At 25.6% G+C, this 16,494-nt stretch overlaps 5 protein-coding genes across 8 annotated transcripts; 3 read left to right on the top strand and 2 right to left on the bottom strand.

The window, feature by feature from the left end:
- Window positions 1-20: 20 nt before the first annotated feature.
- Window positions 21-8,173, top strand: LOC118445140 (dystrophin-related protein 2). 2 transcript variants are annotated; one of them, XM_085656046.1, is made up of 11 exons: window positions 21-125; window positions 4,982-5,083; window positions 5,148-5,355; window positions 5,469-5,712; window positions 5,790-5,901; window positions 6,016-6,182; window positions 6,247-6,362; window positions 6,437-6,659; window positions 6,744-7,059; window positions 7,121-7,420; window positions 7,614-8,173. In XM_085656046.1, exons 1-11 carry the CDS (start codon window positions 122-124, stop codon window positions 7,733-7,735), a joined length of 1,914 nt encoding a protein of 637 aa, XP_085512172.1. In that variant the 5' UTR covers window positions 21-121; the 3' UTR covers window positions 7,736-8,173. The 2 variants fall into 2 exon arrangements, with proteins under 2 accessions (XP_085512172.1, XP_085512173.1); XM_085656047.1 differs by lacking the exons at window positions 4,982-5,083; window positions 5,148-5,355 and having other exon boundaries at window positions 23-125.
- Window positions 2,193-4,478, bottom strand: RIOK1 (RIO kinase 1). Its single transcript, XM_035874177.2, has 4 exons — window positions 4,175-4,478; window positions 3,017-4,020; window positions 2,449-2,942; window positions 2,193-2,342 (listed from the first exon to the last, which is right to left on the bottom strand). Exons 1-4 carry the CDS (start codon window positions 4,228-4,230, stop codon window positions 2,241-2,243), a joined length of 1,656 nt encoding a protein of 551 aa, XP_035730070.1. The 5' UTR covers window positions 4,231-4,478; the 3' UTR covers window positions 2,193-2,240.
- A 44-nt stretch (window positions 8,174-8,217) lies between the features above and the next one.
- LOC118445144 (glycerophosphodiester phosphodiesterase 1) lies at window positions 8,218-10,973 on the bottom strand. The gene is made up of 6 exons (XM_035874181.2): window positions 10,840-10,973; window positions 9,949-10,532; window positions 9,279-9,454; window positions 8,998-9,199; window positions 8,674-8,903; window positions 8,218-8,545 (listed from the first exon to the last, which is right to left on the bottom strand). The coding sequence occupies exons 2-6, from the start codon at window positions 10,282-10,284 to the stop codon at window positions 8,407-8,409; spliced, it is 1,083 nt and encodes a 360-aa protein (XP_035730074.1). The 5' UTR covers window positions 10,285-10,532; window positions 10,840-10,973; the 3' UTR covers window positions 8,218-8,406.
- Window positions 10,906-12,857, top strand: LOC118445145 (40-kDa huntingtin-associated protein). Its single transcript, XM_035874182.2, has 8 exons — window positions 10,906-10,963; window positions 11,043-11,459; window positions 11,539-11,585; window positions 11,670-11,872; window positions 11,947-12,148; window positions 12,231-12,333; window positions 12,408-12,526; window positions 12,619-12,857. The coding sequence occupies exons 2-8, from the start codon at window positions 11,374-11,376 to the stop codon at window positions 12,786-12,788; spliced, it is 930 nt and encodes a 309-aa protein (XP_035730075.1). The 5' UTR covers window positions 10,906-10,963; window positions 11,043-11,373; the 3' UTR covers window positions 12,789-12,857.
- A 148-nt stretch (window positions 12,858-13,005) lies between these two features.
- LOC118445143 (UDP-glucose 4-epimerase) lies at window positions 13,006-15,964 on the top strand. 3 transcript variants are annotated; one of them, XR_014981985.1, is made up of 8 exons: window positions 13,006-13,275; window positions 14,143-14,390; window positions 14,461-14,574; window positions 14,647-14,823; window positions 14,914-15,094; window positions 15,166-15,447; window positions 15,537-15,694; window positions 15,848-15,964. XR_014981985.1 is itself a non-coding variant. In XM_035874180.2 (7 exons), the coding sequence occupies exons 2-7, from the start codon at window positions 14,145-14,147 to the stop codon at window positions 15,629-15,631; spliced, it is 1,095 nt and encodes a 364-aa protein (XP_035730073.1). In that variant the 5' UTR covers window positions 13,006-13,275; window positions 14,143-14,144; the 3' UTR covers window positions 15,632-15,877. The 3 variants fall into 3 exon arrangements, 2 of the variants coding, with proteins under 2 accessions (XP_035730073.1, XP_085512174.1); XM_035874180.2 differs by having other exon boundaries at window positions 15,537-15,877; XM_085656048.1 differs by lacking the exons at window positions 13,006-13,275; window positions 15,848-15,964 and adding an exon at window positions 13,989-14,046 and having other exon boundaries at window positions 15,537-15,677.
- The last annotated feature ends 530 nt before the right edge of the window (window positions 15,965-16,494 follow it).

Raw genomic sequence — 16,494 nt, 5'->3', positions numbered from 1 at the left:
CACTTCTTCCTTTTATCCGTTATTACACGCAATGTGTGTGTAGACGCAGTTTTCAGATTCCAAATATTCTTAAAGATCCAGGATAAATCTTAAATTCTCATGAACGGGAATATATTAATTGATGTGTAAGTTTCTTATTGATGTTATAGAGTTAATATACACTCGTTTTCGTATATGTATTTTATCAAGTAGAATAAGTATCCTACACACGCATGCGCGTAACGTTAACAACCTCTTACATATTTCAGTCGAATCTTAAATTCTTTTGGAATTTATGTGTTGCATGAAGTTTGTTTTTTTTTTTTTGCCTTTTTTCCTTCATACTACCTGCATCCTTTTCTTCTCCTAAATTCATGTTCTACAAGATACGTAATATTACATATGTATATATTTATCCTTTTTGTATCTGTTTCTCTCATTCAACAAAGATAACTTGCACATCAGGTTACACCACAAAAATTAAGAATACCACATTTATTATTTTCTTATAAAATCTCTTTCTCTCTCTCTCTCTCTCTCTCTCTGTCTCTCTTTCTCTCTTTCTGTCTGTCTTTTATCTCCATATCGTACGATTTATATCAATAATAAATTTCAAAAAATATACGATATTTTAAACATATATAAATATGACATTTAAATTAATGAGACATGAATACATAGTGATATTTCCAAATAAATGTATTAAATCCATAATATGAATATATATTTTTTTTTATATTATAAAATCTGAAAATATATTAATGATATAGGAAAAAAAAAAAAGAAATTATATATATGTTAAAATTTTAGAGTTAGTATCCTTTCTAATCTGTTTGATAAAAGAAGTAAAGAAAAGAGGACAGAACTATATAATAAAATAAATTGTTTATTAATTTTAATTGTAATTTATCTTTTTTAAATAACTATCTTTTTTGTCGTTATTAAGTAAAGAATTTTCGATCAGTGATGTACCTTGAATTTTATGCGCGTGCGTCAAAAATTACTGATATATAAAACACAGTAAAAATAATAGAATTACTTAGAAATCATTATGAAGAAGAATTACTATATGTATCAAATAATGAAATGTCTAACGGCCGCTTGCGCTCGCGCGAATTTTATTGATTATGATTAAACAACAAGGTTGTAAGAAGTTGGAACATATAAGTTGGATAAGAATCTTATACACATTAACATGCAGTTATATACGTATTTATAAATGTTGTTAAAACACAAGCATAGACTATTTCAAAATTGCCAAATATATTTAATTATATCGTATATATTAACAGATATTTGAATACTAAAGTGCAAAAATAAATTGAAAAGAACAATTAATATGTGTTACTAACCTGAAAGTGTGGTAGCATACTGTATAATCATATTTTTATTATTAAATCAATCATATTAAAGTAATCGTAAACCTACTATTTCTAAAATAAGGGAACTTGAATTTATATAATGAAATACATATACATATGTTTATTAATGTTTTTATAATTTTTGATAAAATCATAATTAACCTTTCTCCCCCAAGATAAAATTTATATAATAAACATATTGTAAAGTTAGTTTTAAATAATTTTAAAAATAATACTGGTTGATATAATCTAATATTTTTGATATATTATTTTAGTATCCAATAATATTAATTTATGCGAATGTGATTTTTTCACAAAGAAGATTTATTTTGTTGGTCATAATAGGAATTAATAATTTTTTCGATTATCAGTTTTATGTTATCACTTTATTGTAATATATAATTCTATCAAACTTAGTGAATAATTAAATTTATGTAAATGTAAATGAGTTAAAGGTAAATGAGTTATATAAGACATGATATTTTTTCATGTAATTTCTTATATAACTTATATTGCAATAGCAATATTATGATGTAATAAATTCTACAAATCCTTTATATTTATACAACACTTTTCGAATGATCTAATATGAAAATTATTATATCGTTAGTCATATTTGTCATTAAAAAAAAACGTGCTATAATTATAATTTTTAAATGGAAAAATATTTTTCTCTGAAATAAAACTTAGAAGAAATTTTAGGTTAATTAAAACTTTTTAATGCATGCTACTATATCGAAAAATTTTTTGTTATTAATCTCATTAGTAAAATAAATTTTAGTTTTTTTAAGATGAACTGTGACAAATATGTTAGATTTACAATATTTAAAATATAAATGTAATGTATTTCAGATACAATATTGTTTAAAATTTTATATATTTATATAATGTAAAACATTTCTATTTCTTTTTAAGTAATCTCTCTTTCCTTTTCTTTATATGCTTTTTAACTTTACTTTTTCTCTTCTCAGCTTGTTGTTCTTTAACAGCTTTTTTGCGGGCCTATAAATAAATTCATTATAAAATCATTGTATATTAGTTGTAAAACTGAAAGTGCATGAACATTTAATTCAAGTTCAACAAAAAATTAATAGAAAAAACCAATAACCTTTTTGCTTTCGGGACTCTCATTTCGAGGACGTGCAGAACTAACAAATTTAGATTCATTTTCTTTACTACTTTCATCGTCTGTATCTTCAGTATCTGAGCATGTACTTTCTTCTTCTTCTTTTGCATCATTATCTAAAATATTTTTTTTAGTCTTATCGGTAATAATATCAGGTGTTTCATTTGGTTTTGACAAATCTGCTTTTAATCCAATTAACGTTTTATAGATCAAATCTTCTTTCCCTGATTTAGCAAGTTTTATATCCCGTTCTATATCAATCACTTGACTTAATCTTTGCGGTATATAAGCTTGCTTAAAAACCTGTTCATTTATTTCCTGATCAGGACAACTTTCATGATTTATTTTTTGTTGTATTTGATTTGACACTGTATCTAAGTATTCATCCATGTTATTTTCATTCACGGTTGGATCCGTTATAAAGTCAAACAGTGCTTTTACTGACATTACACATACGTCATTTTTCTTAAAATATTCTAAAAGCAATATAAATAATTCAATTAATTTTATATTATAATTCATTTTACTTAACATTAATCTGAAGACTAACCAGTAATATTTGTACAATCTTTCCTAAGAAATTCAAGAGCCATAGGATGATCATGTTCAACTGATTGAGATACATCTATTATTACAATAGATCCATCATGATAGAGCATATTGTATTCACTTAAATCAGCATGAACTAATTTACATTTATTGTACAATTCCCACATGATTTTTATACAGTTTCTATAAAGTTTTCTAAATTTTGAATCAGTAAGAGCAACATCTTTCAATTTAGGTGAAGGCCAACCATTGGTACCAATAAAGTCCATTAATAATACATGACTACGTAATAGAATAGGTTTAGGAGCATTTACACCTGCTTGATCTAAGCGTGCTAAATTTCGTAATTCTTTTTCAGCCCATATCCTTACCATTTTGCGTGGATTGTGGCGACAATATCCATGCCGAAAACGAAATTCTCCGGTTACATATTTATCACGATCTTTAAATTGTAAAATCGAAGTTTTATAGATTTTTATCGCAAATTCAACACCAGTTTTAGAAATTGCATGATAAACATTAGCTTCTTTTCCAGTAGATATACAACCATTAATCTCAGAAATTATTCCTTGATTTAAGAGCTTAAACAATATCATTTTGGTCCGAGGATCCATAACTTGCTCAACCGTTGCACGATCATGTTTATCTTTTGTTCTAATGCGATCTTTTTCCATACGTTTATCAGTTTTAATAAGAAAATTAGCAGCATGATCTGGTAGAGATGGTCCTTCATATTTTTCAATATTGATCTTATTTGCATAACGACGAAATAATTTATCGTTTGGTTGAAAATTAGAAATCTTACTAGAAGCAGCTTGTGCATTAGTATGTCGAGTATTTGGACTTTTTATATCCTTCTGACTACTACTGGCTTCATTTACATCCCAATCATAACTATCGTCTTCGAAATAATCTTCTTCATCTCTATCGTCAGTTATTGCTAATTCTTTAATATCTTCATCAAGTGTGCATTGAAATAATGGTGCTCCCTTTGAATTAACCACTCTGTGAATAATGAAATAAAATAAAATAAAATAAAATAAAATAAAATAAAATAAAATAAAATAAAATAAAAAACAAAATATTTATCTTTATGAACAATATAGGTTAACAAAATATAATTTATCGAAAATAGAAAAAATTATGAAAATATACATACGGTATTTCAGTTTCATCGGCATCGCTAAATTGTCCTTCATCATATGTTTCAAACATGATGTCAATATAAAATGAATTTCTTCAAAATAATGTTAGATTCAACTTACAGTATTGTAATATATATACAACTATGAAGTAATTTCAGAAAGACTCAAATTATTAATGTAACATAATTTGTACAAATTATAAATAAAAAAAAAAAAAAATGAAAATAAGATTATAAATATATTTCTTCTATTAAGTTTTAATAATTATTTCATTTGATATAATTTTACAAAAACTTTATATATGTATACACTTTTCATAAAGAGAACCATCCAATAATCGTAACCTTGGTCTATCGCGCACATCGTATTAGAAAATATTCCCTAGATATTCGCCACTCTGTGTATATTTTTTGTTCTATGGTTAATACGTAGGCGTCTTTTTGTTTACTTTCAACATTTAAAATATATCAAAATATATGCATAATTATTTCATTGGATTAACATAAAGTAAGTTCACTAATGTTATGTTAATATGAAAACAACTATTTTTATAAGATATTAATTTTTATAAATTATATTTTTTCATACATTATAAAGAAAATTGAAATACAGATGCATATATTTCGAATATCTTTTTATATACTTTTTTTTACATTATCAATTGCATTAATCTAAGAAAAAAATAACATAAAAAAATACATGCAATTTAAAATATGATATAAATATAAAAATGAAAATAATTACCATACGAACAATATCAATTTGATATACATGAATTGAACAAATCAATTTTGACAAGTTCTATATCAATACATATACAGCAATGTTAGATACCATGCGATCTGTAGAAGATTGTAATGCTATACGTTATGTATCGTATAGAACCGCTGTAAAAATGCAAGTAATACATCGAGAACTTCAAAGTAAGTAATATATTAAATAGAACATAACTATATAAATAATATATAATTATCTATTTTGTTTTAGTGCAATATGTACAGTTAGAATTAATAGCTGGTGTATTTGAACGTCATAGATTATCAATTACAGAAAATTCTGTAAACTTAGATCCAAGTGAAATAGAAGATGTTCTTTCTGACATTTATTTTGCAGCTCGTAAAGAATCTAACTTTGACTTTGATACTGATAACGTAACAAAGCTAGCTGTCAATTATATTTTGTGTACCTTTGATAAGTAAATATAATTTATATATTATTTTTCTATATAATATTTGTTTACAAATTATATATTACATTTAATAATTAATATTGTCATGGGAATATGGTAAAAAATATTAAATATTTTAGGCAAAATACTAGAAGTATTACAGTCTTTTCCGTAAAACTTGCATTGATATTAATGAGCTGCGGAAGATTGCAAGAGAAATATGGATATCTTTATCAGCAATTAGCCGATCATAATGCTTGTTTGTCTCGAGCTGGTCTGCATACACTATTAATTAATATCTGTAAAATAACTGAAATGCTTGGAGAAAATATGACCTATGGATATCACCACATTCAATCACATATAGATAGTTGCTTCGAGAAAGTAATACATGATATTTAAATATTTTTTTATATACTACAATTGATATATACTTAATATTTTTTATATTCCAATTGTAGTCTCAAGGATGTTTAGGAGTTACAGAATCAGAATTTGCCACATGGATTATGCAAGAACCACCTTTACTTGTTTGGATAACAACATTCAATAGAATGAAATCTGCAGAACACAGTCAGTATTTTTAAGATAAATTTTTATATATTTTTTTGATAAATTTATAACTATATTTATAAATATTTAATGTAATATTTCCAAGAATTTTTACCAAAAAATCTTTTCTTTCAGTTGTACACAATATAAAATGTTCTTCTTGTAAAGTAACACCAGTGCAAGGACCAAAGTACTCGTGCTTAAAATGTACTGGTTACCATCAATGTCAGGAATGCTTTTTACTAGGTAAAACAACTAATAAACATAAGTTAAAACATCCGGTACGGGAATATTGTGCAAAGGTATGAGTTTTACATTTGTATATTATAAAAATGAGAAATTTGATTAATATCTCTTTTTTTGTAGACATCAAATCGAGAAGCAACGAAACTAATTATTGAATTAATCAGAAATAAATTAAGATTGTGTCCTTCTAAAATGGTTATAATGAGCACAGAGGAATCACAGATAAGTGCTGTTAGGTTTGTTAATAAATTATAATTTTTATTTGTTAATATTTATGTGCTTTTCCTAATTTATTTATAATGTATTGTAGTAATGTAGCAAAGCAATCAGATTGCTCCACATTAAGAAGTACAATCAAAAGGAAAATTTTAAGTGATCCTCAAAAGGAATTGCAAAGCATTATTATGCATTTAGAAGAAGAGAACAAGCAACTTCAAATAGAATTACTTGATATTCAGGGAGCTAGAGCGGAGAGACTTCATCGTCATAGAGCTACTATTGAATCCCAACTACAACGTTTAAAAATATTAAAAGTATATATTAATCATAAAAATTGTTCCTAACACTATTGTATCATTATAACAATCTATTAATATTATTATTACATTTATTTGCAGAAATACTTATTTGCAGATCCTCCATATGAGGCACAATTTATTAATCGTTTACAAAGCACACCTATGCTTCCACTGTCATCTAGAGTTGCAGCTCTACCATTAGAATTTGAATTAAGCCCAATAATACATCAAGACACCCTAGAAAGACATTTATCTAATGTAACTGATAGAAACAAAATACAAGCCTCAAGTAATTTCAATACATCATTAGACAAAAATGATACAAATGGTCTTACTTGTAGTGAAGAAGCATCTTCAAGTTCATTTGTTAAAGCACCTAGTAGCACATGTATAGAATTAAGCACATGGATAGGAGGTAAATAATTATTGTTTTATAATAGTGTGTACAAATACTTTCACATTTTTGTTATTTTTAGGAAAACGATCGGAACTAAATTTACCCGATAGTGGCTTTTCTCAGTGGTTAAATAATGGAGATTCTAATTATAAAGATGATAGGCAAACCAATAAACTTGCAATAGGAAATATTGCTTGTAATGAATCTCCAATAACAATTTCTGATTCTCCTGTTGGACCTCAAAGAGATAATACACCTTCTTCTCTACAACGACCTGATAAGCATTCACAACACAGTAGTTTACAAAATATTCAAGGAGATCTCAATGATATATTGGATAGATTGCAAAATATGGTTGCAAATGATTGTTTACTAGAAGGTAAGTAATTCTAAAAACAATTTTTTTTTTTTTTTTTTTTTTAATTTTTAAGAGACACGAAAGCAATATAGTTATAAAAATATATTGTATTGAATAATTTGTAAGAAAAAACTGTATTATATATATTTCTACTTGTACTTTTTTTTACATCTTATAACTATTTTACAATAATAAGCATTTTTATTGCATACAGAGTCCTATGTTGTCAATGATAATTGCAAATTAAAGCGAGCAACAACAGAAATGGAAGATCTATTAACTGATCTTATTGAAGGCATGGAATCTCGTAAAACTAAACTTACTACTATTGTTTGAGAATTTACAAAGATTATTTTATAAACAAAGACCAGAATAAGAAGTTAAGTATGATAATAAATATATTATTTTCCGTCCATTTTTGATTATGAAGAACGTAATCATATAAATATAAAAGTGTAACCATCTTGTTTCTAAAAGTAAATAAAATAACAAGACTTTTTAATGCAAAAAATTGTATTGTAAATACATATAAATTTGTATTTGATTGTAAATAAATATAAATTTGATTTAGATGCATTTAAATACAAGGTGGTATCACTTGAATGTAATTGTATAATAAATATTATAATATATATAAGCCTTTTGTATATCGTTTACACTAATTTTTATATTTGATACTGTTTGAAGCTACGTTTTATTTCATGTAATATAAAAATGTAAAAATGCAATTTTAACTTAAAAAAAAAAAAAAAAAAAAAAAAAAAAAAAAAATAAGGTTGAAATAACATTGACCATATTTCCCAGTCTCACTATATAAAATTAAGTTCTCTTTTAAGTTAAAATGTAGCGATAAGTTAAAAAATGGTGTACAAAATCGTTTTCATCAATTGATGAATAGACTAGAGTATCAAATGTTATGCACTCTGTGCTAAAATTATCAAATTGTAAGTATACAATATTGGTACTACATACATTTTGTTAAATATTGAATAAATATTAAAGTAATATTATACTTTTTCTGCTAATAAAGTATCTGTCAAATATGTAACTTTAAGCAGCCTAGAAAAGTGTAATTTCTCTGATGGCAAATTGACGGTCCATGCTATCACACGAATTCCACGATTATGCCATTGTTCAATAACACGCCTAAAATATAACCGATTTTTAGTTTCTTATATTTAATTAATTTACAACTATACCAGTATTATCAAAATTTTTATATATAATTTCAATGTTTAATATCAACAATAAATACTATAGATAAAATAACTTACAGGTTTATTATATCCTTATGTAAAAGAATAGTAGATATCCCTACAATGTAATAAATAAAACTTGGTAATGCCCATTCATATAAAATTTCCATTATGCAAGCTGCCAAATGTTTAAATGGATTAACAAAACGTGATGGTCCTGGTCCATTTATTCCTAAATAAGATTCCCTTGAGAAGTAATACGGTCTCCAAGCTAAACTAGATACAATGCGTGGTTCTTTCCTTCTAATCTAAATTTGTTATTTGTTATAATTAAATATACTTTTTTTATGACATAAAAGTTTTATATAATACTTTTTATGAAATATATAAACATTAACATACCAAATATACAATCACAGGATTAAAACTTGAGACAATTGCTTTCTTAAATAAATTTGGATTTTCTTTGTAAGCATCCAATACCACTTGTATTATATCTAATCTTGTTTCTTTGATATCAATAATTATACGTTGATCATTGTTTAAACATATTTGTAAAGCATCTTTGAACAATGCAATTTTTTCACCCTCAAGAAATTTATTCCTTTGATACAGAAAAATAAATTCCATGAGTCAAGGAAAAGAAATATATATAATCATAAAATAATTACATTAGTAAATACCTAAGTGGATGATTAAATGTGATATCTAATTCCTTCAATTGATCCCAGGTCATTTCACTAACTACACCCTTTTGACCTGTAAGTCTTTCAATAGTAATATCATGAAATAGTACTGGAATGTTGTCTTTTGTAAGAATTAAATCAAATTCAATTGCAGTACATCCTTTGTCTTTACTCTGTGAAATAAACAAATAATTAAGAATCTAGATTAGACAACATAAATATAAAATATATATAAAACTTCTGTAATTATAATGAAAAATCTTTTTATGTTAGCCATATCAAGTAATTTGAATATTTTATTCTCTTTTTTTTTTATATAAATATGGTTAATAGTTATAGTATTCATAAAAAAACTTTAGTTACTAAAATATTTTAAACATTACAGCTATTCGATTAGTATATGTTTTGAAGCCACACCAGAGCAAGCAATTGTTCATTTTGACAAACAATATAAAAAGGATTACAAAACACAATGTTATAAATGCTTTGAAAATTCATATTAAGAAAAAAATAAAAGCCATCAATATATTAATATATTGGATATAAATTAATAGCATATAATAATATTAGAATACTAGTGTTTTAAATATTCAGAGCTATTATCTATGTGTCATGTCTATGACTATAAAAAATTTAATTAAGAAAAAGTCATTAAATATAATTTTACATTTTGAAAAGCCGACAAGCTGTTCTCAGGGTAATCATATCCTCCACCACGATGAGCTATAACAGACATGCAATATCGTTCTCCATCACCCTGGTTCTCAGTCGTATGTACTTCCTTTCCTATGAAAAAGGGATTCACACCAAGTACTTCATTCACAATACTTGCATGTGGAGGTGGAACTCGAACTAGTTTCAATCCAATCAATATGATCAAAGAACCCCAAAAAATCCAAGGTATGCGGAAACTGTATAAAATGCTCACTAACACAGTCCATGTCGCTTCAAGAAATATCCACAATAAAGCACTATTTAAAATTAGTTCGACAATCCCATGCATCTTTGTCAATAATATCTATGTTTAATTTATGTTACGTTATTTTTGCAAGAGAATTGAGTTCTACTAGAAATGTTTATTCAATTTTAGTCTTATGCCATTTAATAATGTTTCACTGCATAATTACGCAAAATCGATGATTCATACACTTCATAGTATATTATTGTATAAACGATATTTGTCGTAGTAGGCCGACCTTTACATTTATTTTACTACATAAACGTGATAAAAATATGTCATCTTCTGTAAATCTGTAATCATAAAAATTATTTCTTGTTGAGAACACTAAGATTACATTTCTGTGAATATAATTAAAATATAACGCGCGCATATATATTAATCATCATATCATTTGAAGTTTTTTAAACAATCAAAAATGAAGATTAAAGACACGGCATATAACTAATCGAATAAATTATTGATTAAATACATTTACATAATTAACTAGCAATAAAAGATTGATTTTATCAATGATCACGATTACATTCATGTATTTGAGATAAATTAATAATCTTAAATTCGGAATTAAATTTTCTGAATACAGTACTATGTACTTACTCTATAATCAAATTTTTCCTTTACTATAATCAATTCTTTCCTTGTTATCAATAGATCTGTAACTTCACATCGAATGGACATAAACTTGCTTTCAGAGAATCACATGACACAACGAGAACAAATCGTAAGTTGGTAGGAACATTAGCATCTATCCAACCATATATGTTCATGTTTATTGGTTTTCTAATTTTATCAAATTTTAGAAGTATCATATACACAATAAAAAATTATATGTAATAAAAAAAATGATAATTCGAAAAAATAATACAAATAAAAATCGATAATTATGTTTTTACGTTACCATTGATGTGATAACACCTTAATGTTGTGTTGTAAAAAGGCATTAAGAAATATATTCTATGATAAATCAATTAGCTATGTCGAATGTAAAATATTTTAAATAAGAATTTAATATCTCGTGACATATATGTGAAGCACAGGAAAAATTATAGTACATACAAATATTTACAAAAAAGAAATTCATTGGTATGACTGGTATTTATAATATGACAGATCAATATTTATTTAACTAAAATGTCTCAAATCAATCAAGGACAAAAGTGCGGAGAAACGACAGATATTTTAACAAGATATCAAATTATATCTAACAAACTTAAAAAGTAAGAAAATTTTTTAAATAAGAAAATATAATTTATTTATAGAAATTATTAAAATTTTTGTTTAATCAATAACTTTTAGACGTTTTCTGAGAAAACCTAACGTCACAGAAGCCAGTGATCAGTTTTGTAAGTATTATTATATTGTTGTATCCTGTATGTAAAGATCAAAATGTTCTTATATTATTACATATAAATTTGCACTTTATGTAGGTGCCTTGGCTGTTGAATCCGAACAGAAGGAATTATGGCAATATGCGGGTTTATGTTACTTAGCAGCAGCTAGATGTCATGGAACATTAAAAAATACTTCTTCTGAAATCAATCTCCTGATAAAAGCTGGCAGACAGTTTCTAACTGCTGAGAAAAAAAATAATGATATTGGGTGTCCTTCTTTAGGGCAAGAAAACATGCTGGTTAATGATCAGTATATTAATGTTTTTATAGTTGTTGATATTTTAAGTTATACGCATAACAAAATATATTTTAGGCTGCTGTCAGCTGTTTTAGTCATTCTTCATTGCGTTGCAGTAATCAAATGGGATTTAATACATTATCGGCAGGACTAGCAATAGAATTAGCATTATCATTGGGTGCTAATTCAGCTGGAATTCAACAATTACGGAAATCGATTGATACTTTCCCAACTCCAAAAGCTATTAATACTTTAATATCTTTTTATATTGAACAAGGTGAATAATTTTTTATATTGTATAAAAATGTTTAATTTATGACAATAAATTATACGTGATTGTCTCCATATAATAATTCCAGGCGATTATGTCACTGCTTTAAATGTTCTCAATGAATTCGTGGAATTTGTAAAAGCTTATATCAATATTGGTATAAGAGGCAATTACAATGTTATTTTACGTCGGTAAGTTATTTATACAATACTTTTTTTGTAACATATGAAGTTTCATTTACAACTTCAATTATAATATTTTTTAGATGTGAAATAACTAGAGTTCTTTTACTTTTGATTCTTCAACCATCACCTAAAAGGCTAGCACCATCGTTGGTGCAAGTTTTAGAGAAGTATGCATGGATTGAGGAAGGTACAAATAATGGTTTGTATGTTTGTTTCTCATTAAAAAAATTATTGCATAAATTAAAAATACAACAACTTTTATATATGTTGAAAATATTTTATATATTATAGGTCTTGATATGAACGAGGATGAACTTTTATTACTGCAATCATTGGTACTTGCATGTCAATCGAGAGACTTTCAAATATTATTTGAATTAGAAGGTGAATTATGGCCATATTTAAATGCAGAACAAAAGGAATTATTGTACAAGTTAATTAAAGTATTGACATTGCAGTGAATGTGTTATAATTATCTATAAATATGTATATAATTAATATTTAATAAAATCCCAATTTTTTAATTGTTTGTTCACTTTTCATGATGAATATTGCAAACTATGTTTCATAAAAATTATATATTTCATAAGCGATAAATAAATAACGATAAATAATAATAGTAATTTTTTTTTTGTTTCGTGTTTGAAGCATCTTTCGTAAGAATGGCATTAGGAAGGTTGTGAAAGGAAGAACCTGTTATAACACATTGTATGGATGGAAGAGTGAGAGTGTATGAAGATAGGTATAGTATGCGATTTCTTGTGATCGCGGAGGAGAGACGGTTCTTAGTTTCAGACTATACTAAATTCTGCGTTCTTGAAGAACGTAGACGTAACTGGAAATATATTCAGTCATTACACAAACGCGAGTGCATCCTTCGATTCTTCGGCCTCTTTTAATCAATTAAAATATCAAATTTAGTGAACAAATAACAAATTATTCCTAAAGGTAAAACCATTAAATCTTGTTAAAAATATTTTTAATAAGAACAAAATTGTATTAAAGTATTTATGTAAATTTTATAAATCATCAATTATTCCATAAATATTTAAGAATTATATTTTAATCGATAAAAAATCAAAATGTAATCTAAATCAATTCGTAAAGACTATTTAATAAATGTTCTAAACAATATTATATTTATACTAATTAAAATAAATTTAATATGTGAATTGATTGAAATTATATTAACATAGTCGTTTATTTCTTATTATTTTAACAGAGAATGTCAAAGTTATTGTAGTAAGATCTAAATAAAGATTTAATTCTGCTATAATGTTACATAATATCACATAATAATTAATTATAATACTAAAAAAGTGAAATATAATATTTCAAGGAATACCGTTATATTTAAAGATACGAATGCGCAGAAGATCATTGAAAGATCAGAAACGATTAAAAAATTTTTTTAACTTTCATAGATGTTCTTTTATTATTATTATAATAATTTTATTAAAAATAACTTCTAATTGTTGTTAATTAAATTGATAAAAACATCTAACAATCTAATTTATTTTTATAAATGTTAAGAAAAAAACTATGTTATACTCATTCTATTAAAATTTAAATTTATTAGGTGTCTACCTATTTGATCATTCTTAGAATGATCTATTACGCGTTTCGATAACCTTGAACTTTCAATATGCTCGTTTCCGAAGGTGATTGCCCGCGTAGATTTGCGTAGATTACGTGTAGATTTGCATGATTGACCTTGAAGTATTCACATATCGTTAAAACATTTATTTTTTGATTAAATATGATCATTTAATTATAAATTGTTATAAATTAATTTTTTTTTCTATATTATTACAGCTATGACTGAAAATTGGAGAACAATTTTTGTAACTGGAGGTGCTGGTTATATTGGTAGTCATTGTATTGTAGAACTTTTAGAATGTGGATATGATGTAGTAGCTATAGACAATTTTGCAAATAGCGTTGTAGAAGGTAAAGGGGAATCTGCAGCTCTTAAAAGAGTTGAAAAAATAACTGGAAAGAAAGTTATATTTTATAATTGTGACCTAATTAATAAAAACAATCTTGAAGAAGTATTTAATAAGGTAAGTGTTATCAATGTAAAGTTCTATTTATTAATATAGTATTTTTATTAATTTTTGTAATATTTTTTAGCATAAAATAGATTGTGTCATTCATTTTGCGGCTATAAAAGCAGTGGGAGAATCTATGCAAGTTCCACTTCATTATTATAAGAATAATATTATTGGTGCCATTAATTTACTAGAAGTAAGAATATTTCATTATTATATAGGATAACTACGAGATTTAGTTTATTATAAAATTATTTAATACTTTTAGGTAATGAAAGCTGCTGGTTGTTTTCAATTAGTTTTTAGTAGTTCTTGTACAGTATATGGAGAACCAAATGAATTACCAATAACTGAAGAACATCCTACAGGAAATATAACTAATGTATATGGTCGTACTAAGTATTTTATCGAAGAGATGCTCAAAGATATATCAAGAGCTGAAAAGGTATGATTATAATATGTATCTATCATCAGAAGAAAAACTATTTACAATCTTATAAATTTTTTAGAATAAAATATTACTTTCATTTGACAGAGTTGGAATATAATCTCTTTAAGATACTTCAACCCAGTAGGTGCTCATCCTAGTGGATTAATAGGAGAAGATCCAACAAAACCATTTACAAATTTAATGCCATATATCGCACAAGTTGCATTAAGTCATAAACCTGAACTCATTATCTTTGGTGGTGATTATCCTACAAAGGATGGAACAGGTACAATATAAGCTAATTATTTTTAATATTGATTGAAAAAATTTAATTATTTCTTGATTATTTGTCTTCAGGAATTCGAGATTATATTCATGTCATGGATTTGGCATCTGGTCATGTAGCTGCTTTAAATGCTTTACATAAACAGCATGTCAAACTAAAAATTTACAATTTAGGTACTGGACAAGGAGTATCTGTTCTTGAATTAATAAAAACATTTGAAAAAGTGACAGGTGCAACTGTTCCATATGTTATAAAAGATAGGAGAGAAGGCGATATCGTCTCGATGTTTGCTAATACAGATTTAGCAGAAAAGGAACTTGGATGGAAAACTAAATATAATGTTGAACGAATGTGTAAGTTTTATATATATATATATGTGTGTGTATATCAATTACATTGTGTATAATGAAAAACATATATTTAATAATATATTTTAATAAAGGTGAAGATTTTTGGAGGTGGCAAACAATGAATCCGTATGGATATCGTGCGCCAATAAAAAATGGCATTCATAATCATGTAAATAATACTACATAAACATATGACTTATATGCGGCTGTTCTTCACCTTACGCCGTAGGATATGTGACTTCAATGACAGGTATAGATAAGAAATTAATTAAAAGGGCAATAGGGAAATACTGTCCTCCACTATTTCACTATTGTATTGTGTATAAGCTTGTTAGGTTATACTTCTCTTATGAGTAACCTAACAATCGAATTAATGTATAATAAAAATATGTATTAAAAATAGTAATACATCTGACAAAAGCAAGAAAAACCATATGCCATTTTATACTTCTCTGAAGATAAAATAATTGAAAAATGTTAATTGTACAAACTTTATATTGTTTGTTTATAATTAAACTTATATAAATAATTAATAACTTATATAAGTAGTCATTAGTTCTATATAAGTATCATTATCTTCGTAGAAATATATAACAAATAAAATATAACATATGTATAAAAGATAATAGCGACGATAGTAGAAAGAGAATTACTCATGTATATTTGGAATTCTAAAATGTGTGAACATAATGACAGATATAACTAAGAATAGAAAATATGATATTTAATCTAAAAGACGTAAATAAAAATAAATAAGAATAAATGAAAATCAATAAGAATAAGTAAAAATAAATGACAATAAATAAGAACAAATAAGAATAATAAAAAAAATTATAATTTTTTAATGCATTTCTCTAAAAAATTATTTTTAAATATTACTTAATCTACAATAAGCATCTACTGAAGTATGATTAGCAATACAAAATATAAATACTTTTATGTTTAGTTAGAATTAGAGAGATAAGATTTTTGAAACTTATTGAAATATGCAGCCATTCGTTCGATAGTACTTGCGTTGTATAATCTATATTTAAGTCTCGATATATCGCA

The sequence above is a fragment of the Vespa mandarinia genome, chromosome 3 (assembly GCF_050613455.1).
Source record: "Vespa mandarinia isolate Hongniang chromosome 3, ASM5061345v1, whole genome shotgun sequence".
In the NCBI taxonomy this organism is placed as follows: domain Eukaryota; kingdom Metazoa; phylum Arthropoda; class Insecta; order Hymenoptera; family Vespidae; genus Vespa; species Vespa mandarinia.
Note: the sequence above shows the minus strand (reverse complement) of the source record. Positions and strands in the feature narration are given on the sequence as shown.

What these genes read in the sequence shown, in the direction of transcription:
- LOC118445140 (XM_085656046.1), top strand. An exon ending in AATACATCGAGAACTTCAAA is followed by an intron (nt 5,084 to 5,147) that starts GTAAGTAATATA and finishes ATTTTGTTTTAG; the next exon opens with TGCAATATGTACAGTTAGAA. An exon ending in AACGTTTAAAAATATTAAAA is followed by an intron (nt 6,660 to 6,743) that starts GTATATATTAAT and finishes ATTTATTTGCAG; the next exon opens with AAATACTTATTTGCAGATCC.
- RIOK1 (XM_035874177.2), bottom strand. Translation starts at nt 4,230, where the DNA reads ATGTTTGAAACATATGATGAAGGACAATTTAGCGATGCCGATGAAACT. An exon ending in GCCGATGAAACTGAAATACC is followed by an intron (nt 4,021 to 4,174) that starts GTATGTATATTT and finishes CATTATTCACAG; the next exon opens with AGTGGTTAATTCAAAGGGAG. An exon ending in AGATTGTACAAATATTACTG is followed by an intron (nt 2,943 to 3,016) that starts GTTAGTCTTCAG and finishes TATTGCTTTTAG; the next exon opens with AATATTTTAAGAAAAATGAC.
- LOC118445144 (XM_035874181.2), bottom strand. Translation starts at nt 10,284, where the DNA reads ATGCATGGGATTGTCGAACTAATTTTAAATAGTGCTTTATTGTGGATA. An exon ending in GCTTGTCGGCTTTTCAAAAT is followed by an intron (nt 9,455 to 9,948) that starts GTAAAATTATAT and finishes TTTATTTCACAG; the next exon opens with AGTAAAGACAAAGGATGTAC. An exon ending in CATAAGGATATAATAAACCT is followed by an intron (nt 8,546 to 8,673) that starts GTAAGTTATTTT and finishes GTTATATTTTAG; the next exon opens with GCGTGTTATTGAACAATGGC.
- LOC118445145 (XM_035874182.2), top strand. Translation starts at nt 11,374, where the DNA reads ATGTCTCAAATCAATCAAGGACAAAAGTGCGGAGAAACGACAGATATT. An exon ending in ATATCTAACAAACTTAAAAA is followed by an intron (nt 11,460 to 11,538) that starts GTAAGAAAATTT and finishes AATAACTTTTAG; the next exon opens with ACGTTTTCTGAGAAAACCTA. An exon ending in AGAAGCCAGTGATCAGTTTT is followed by an intron (nt 11,586 to 11,669) that starts GTAAGTATTATT and finishes CACTTTATGTAG; the next exon opens with GTGCCTTGGCTGTTGAATCC.
- LOC118445143 (XM_035874180.2), top strand. Translation starts at nt 14,145, where the DNA reads ATGACTGAAAATTGGAGAACAATTTTTGTAACTGGAGGTGCTGGTTAT. An exon ending in TTGAAGAAGTATTTAATAAG is followed by an intron (nt 14,391 to 14,460) that starts GTAAGTGTTATC and finishes AATATTTTTTAG; the next exon opens with CATAAAATAGATTGTGTCAT. An exon ending in TCCTACAAAGGATGGAACAG is followed by an intron (nt 15,095 to 15,165) that starts GTACAATATAAG and finishes ATTTGTCTTCAG; the next exon opens with GAATTCGAGATTATATTCAT.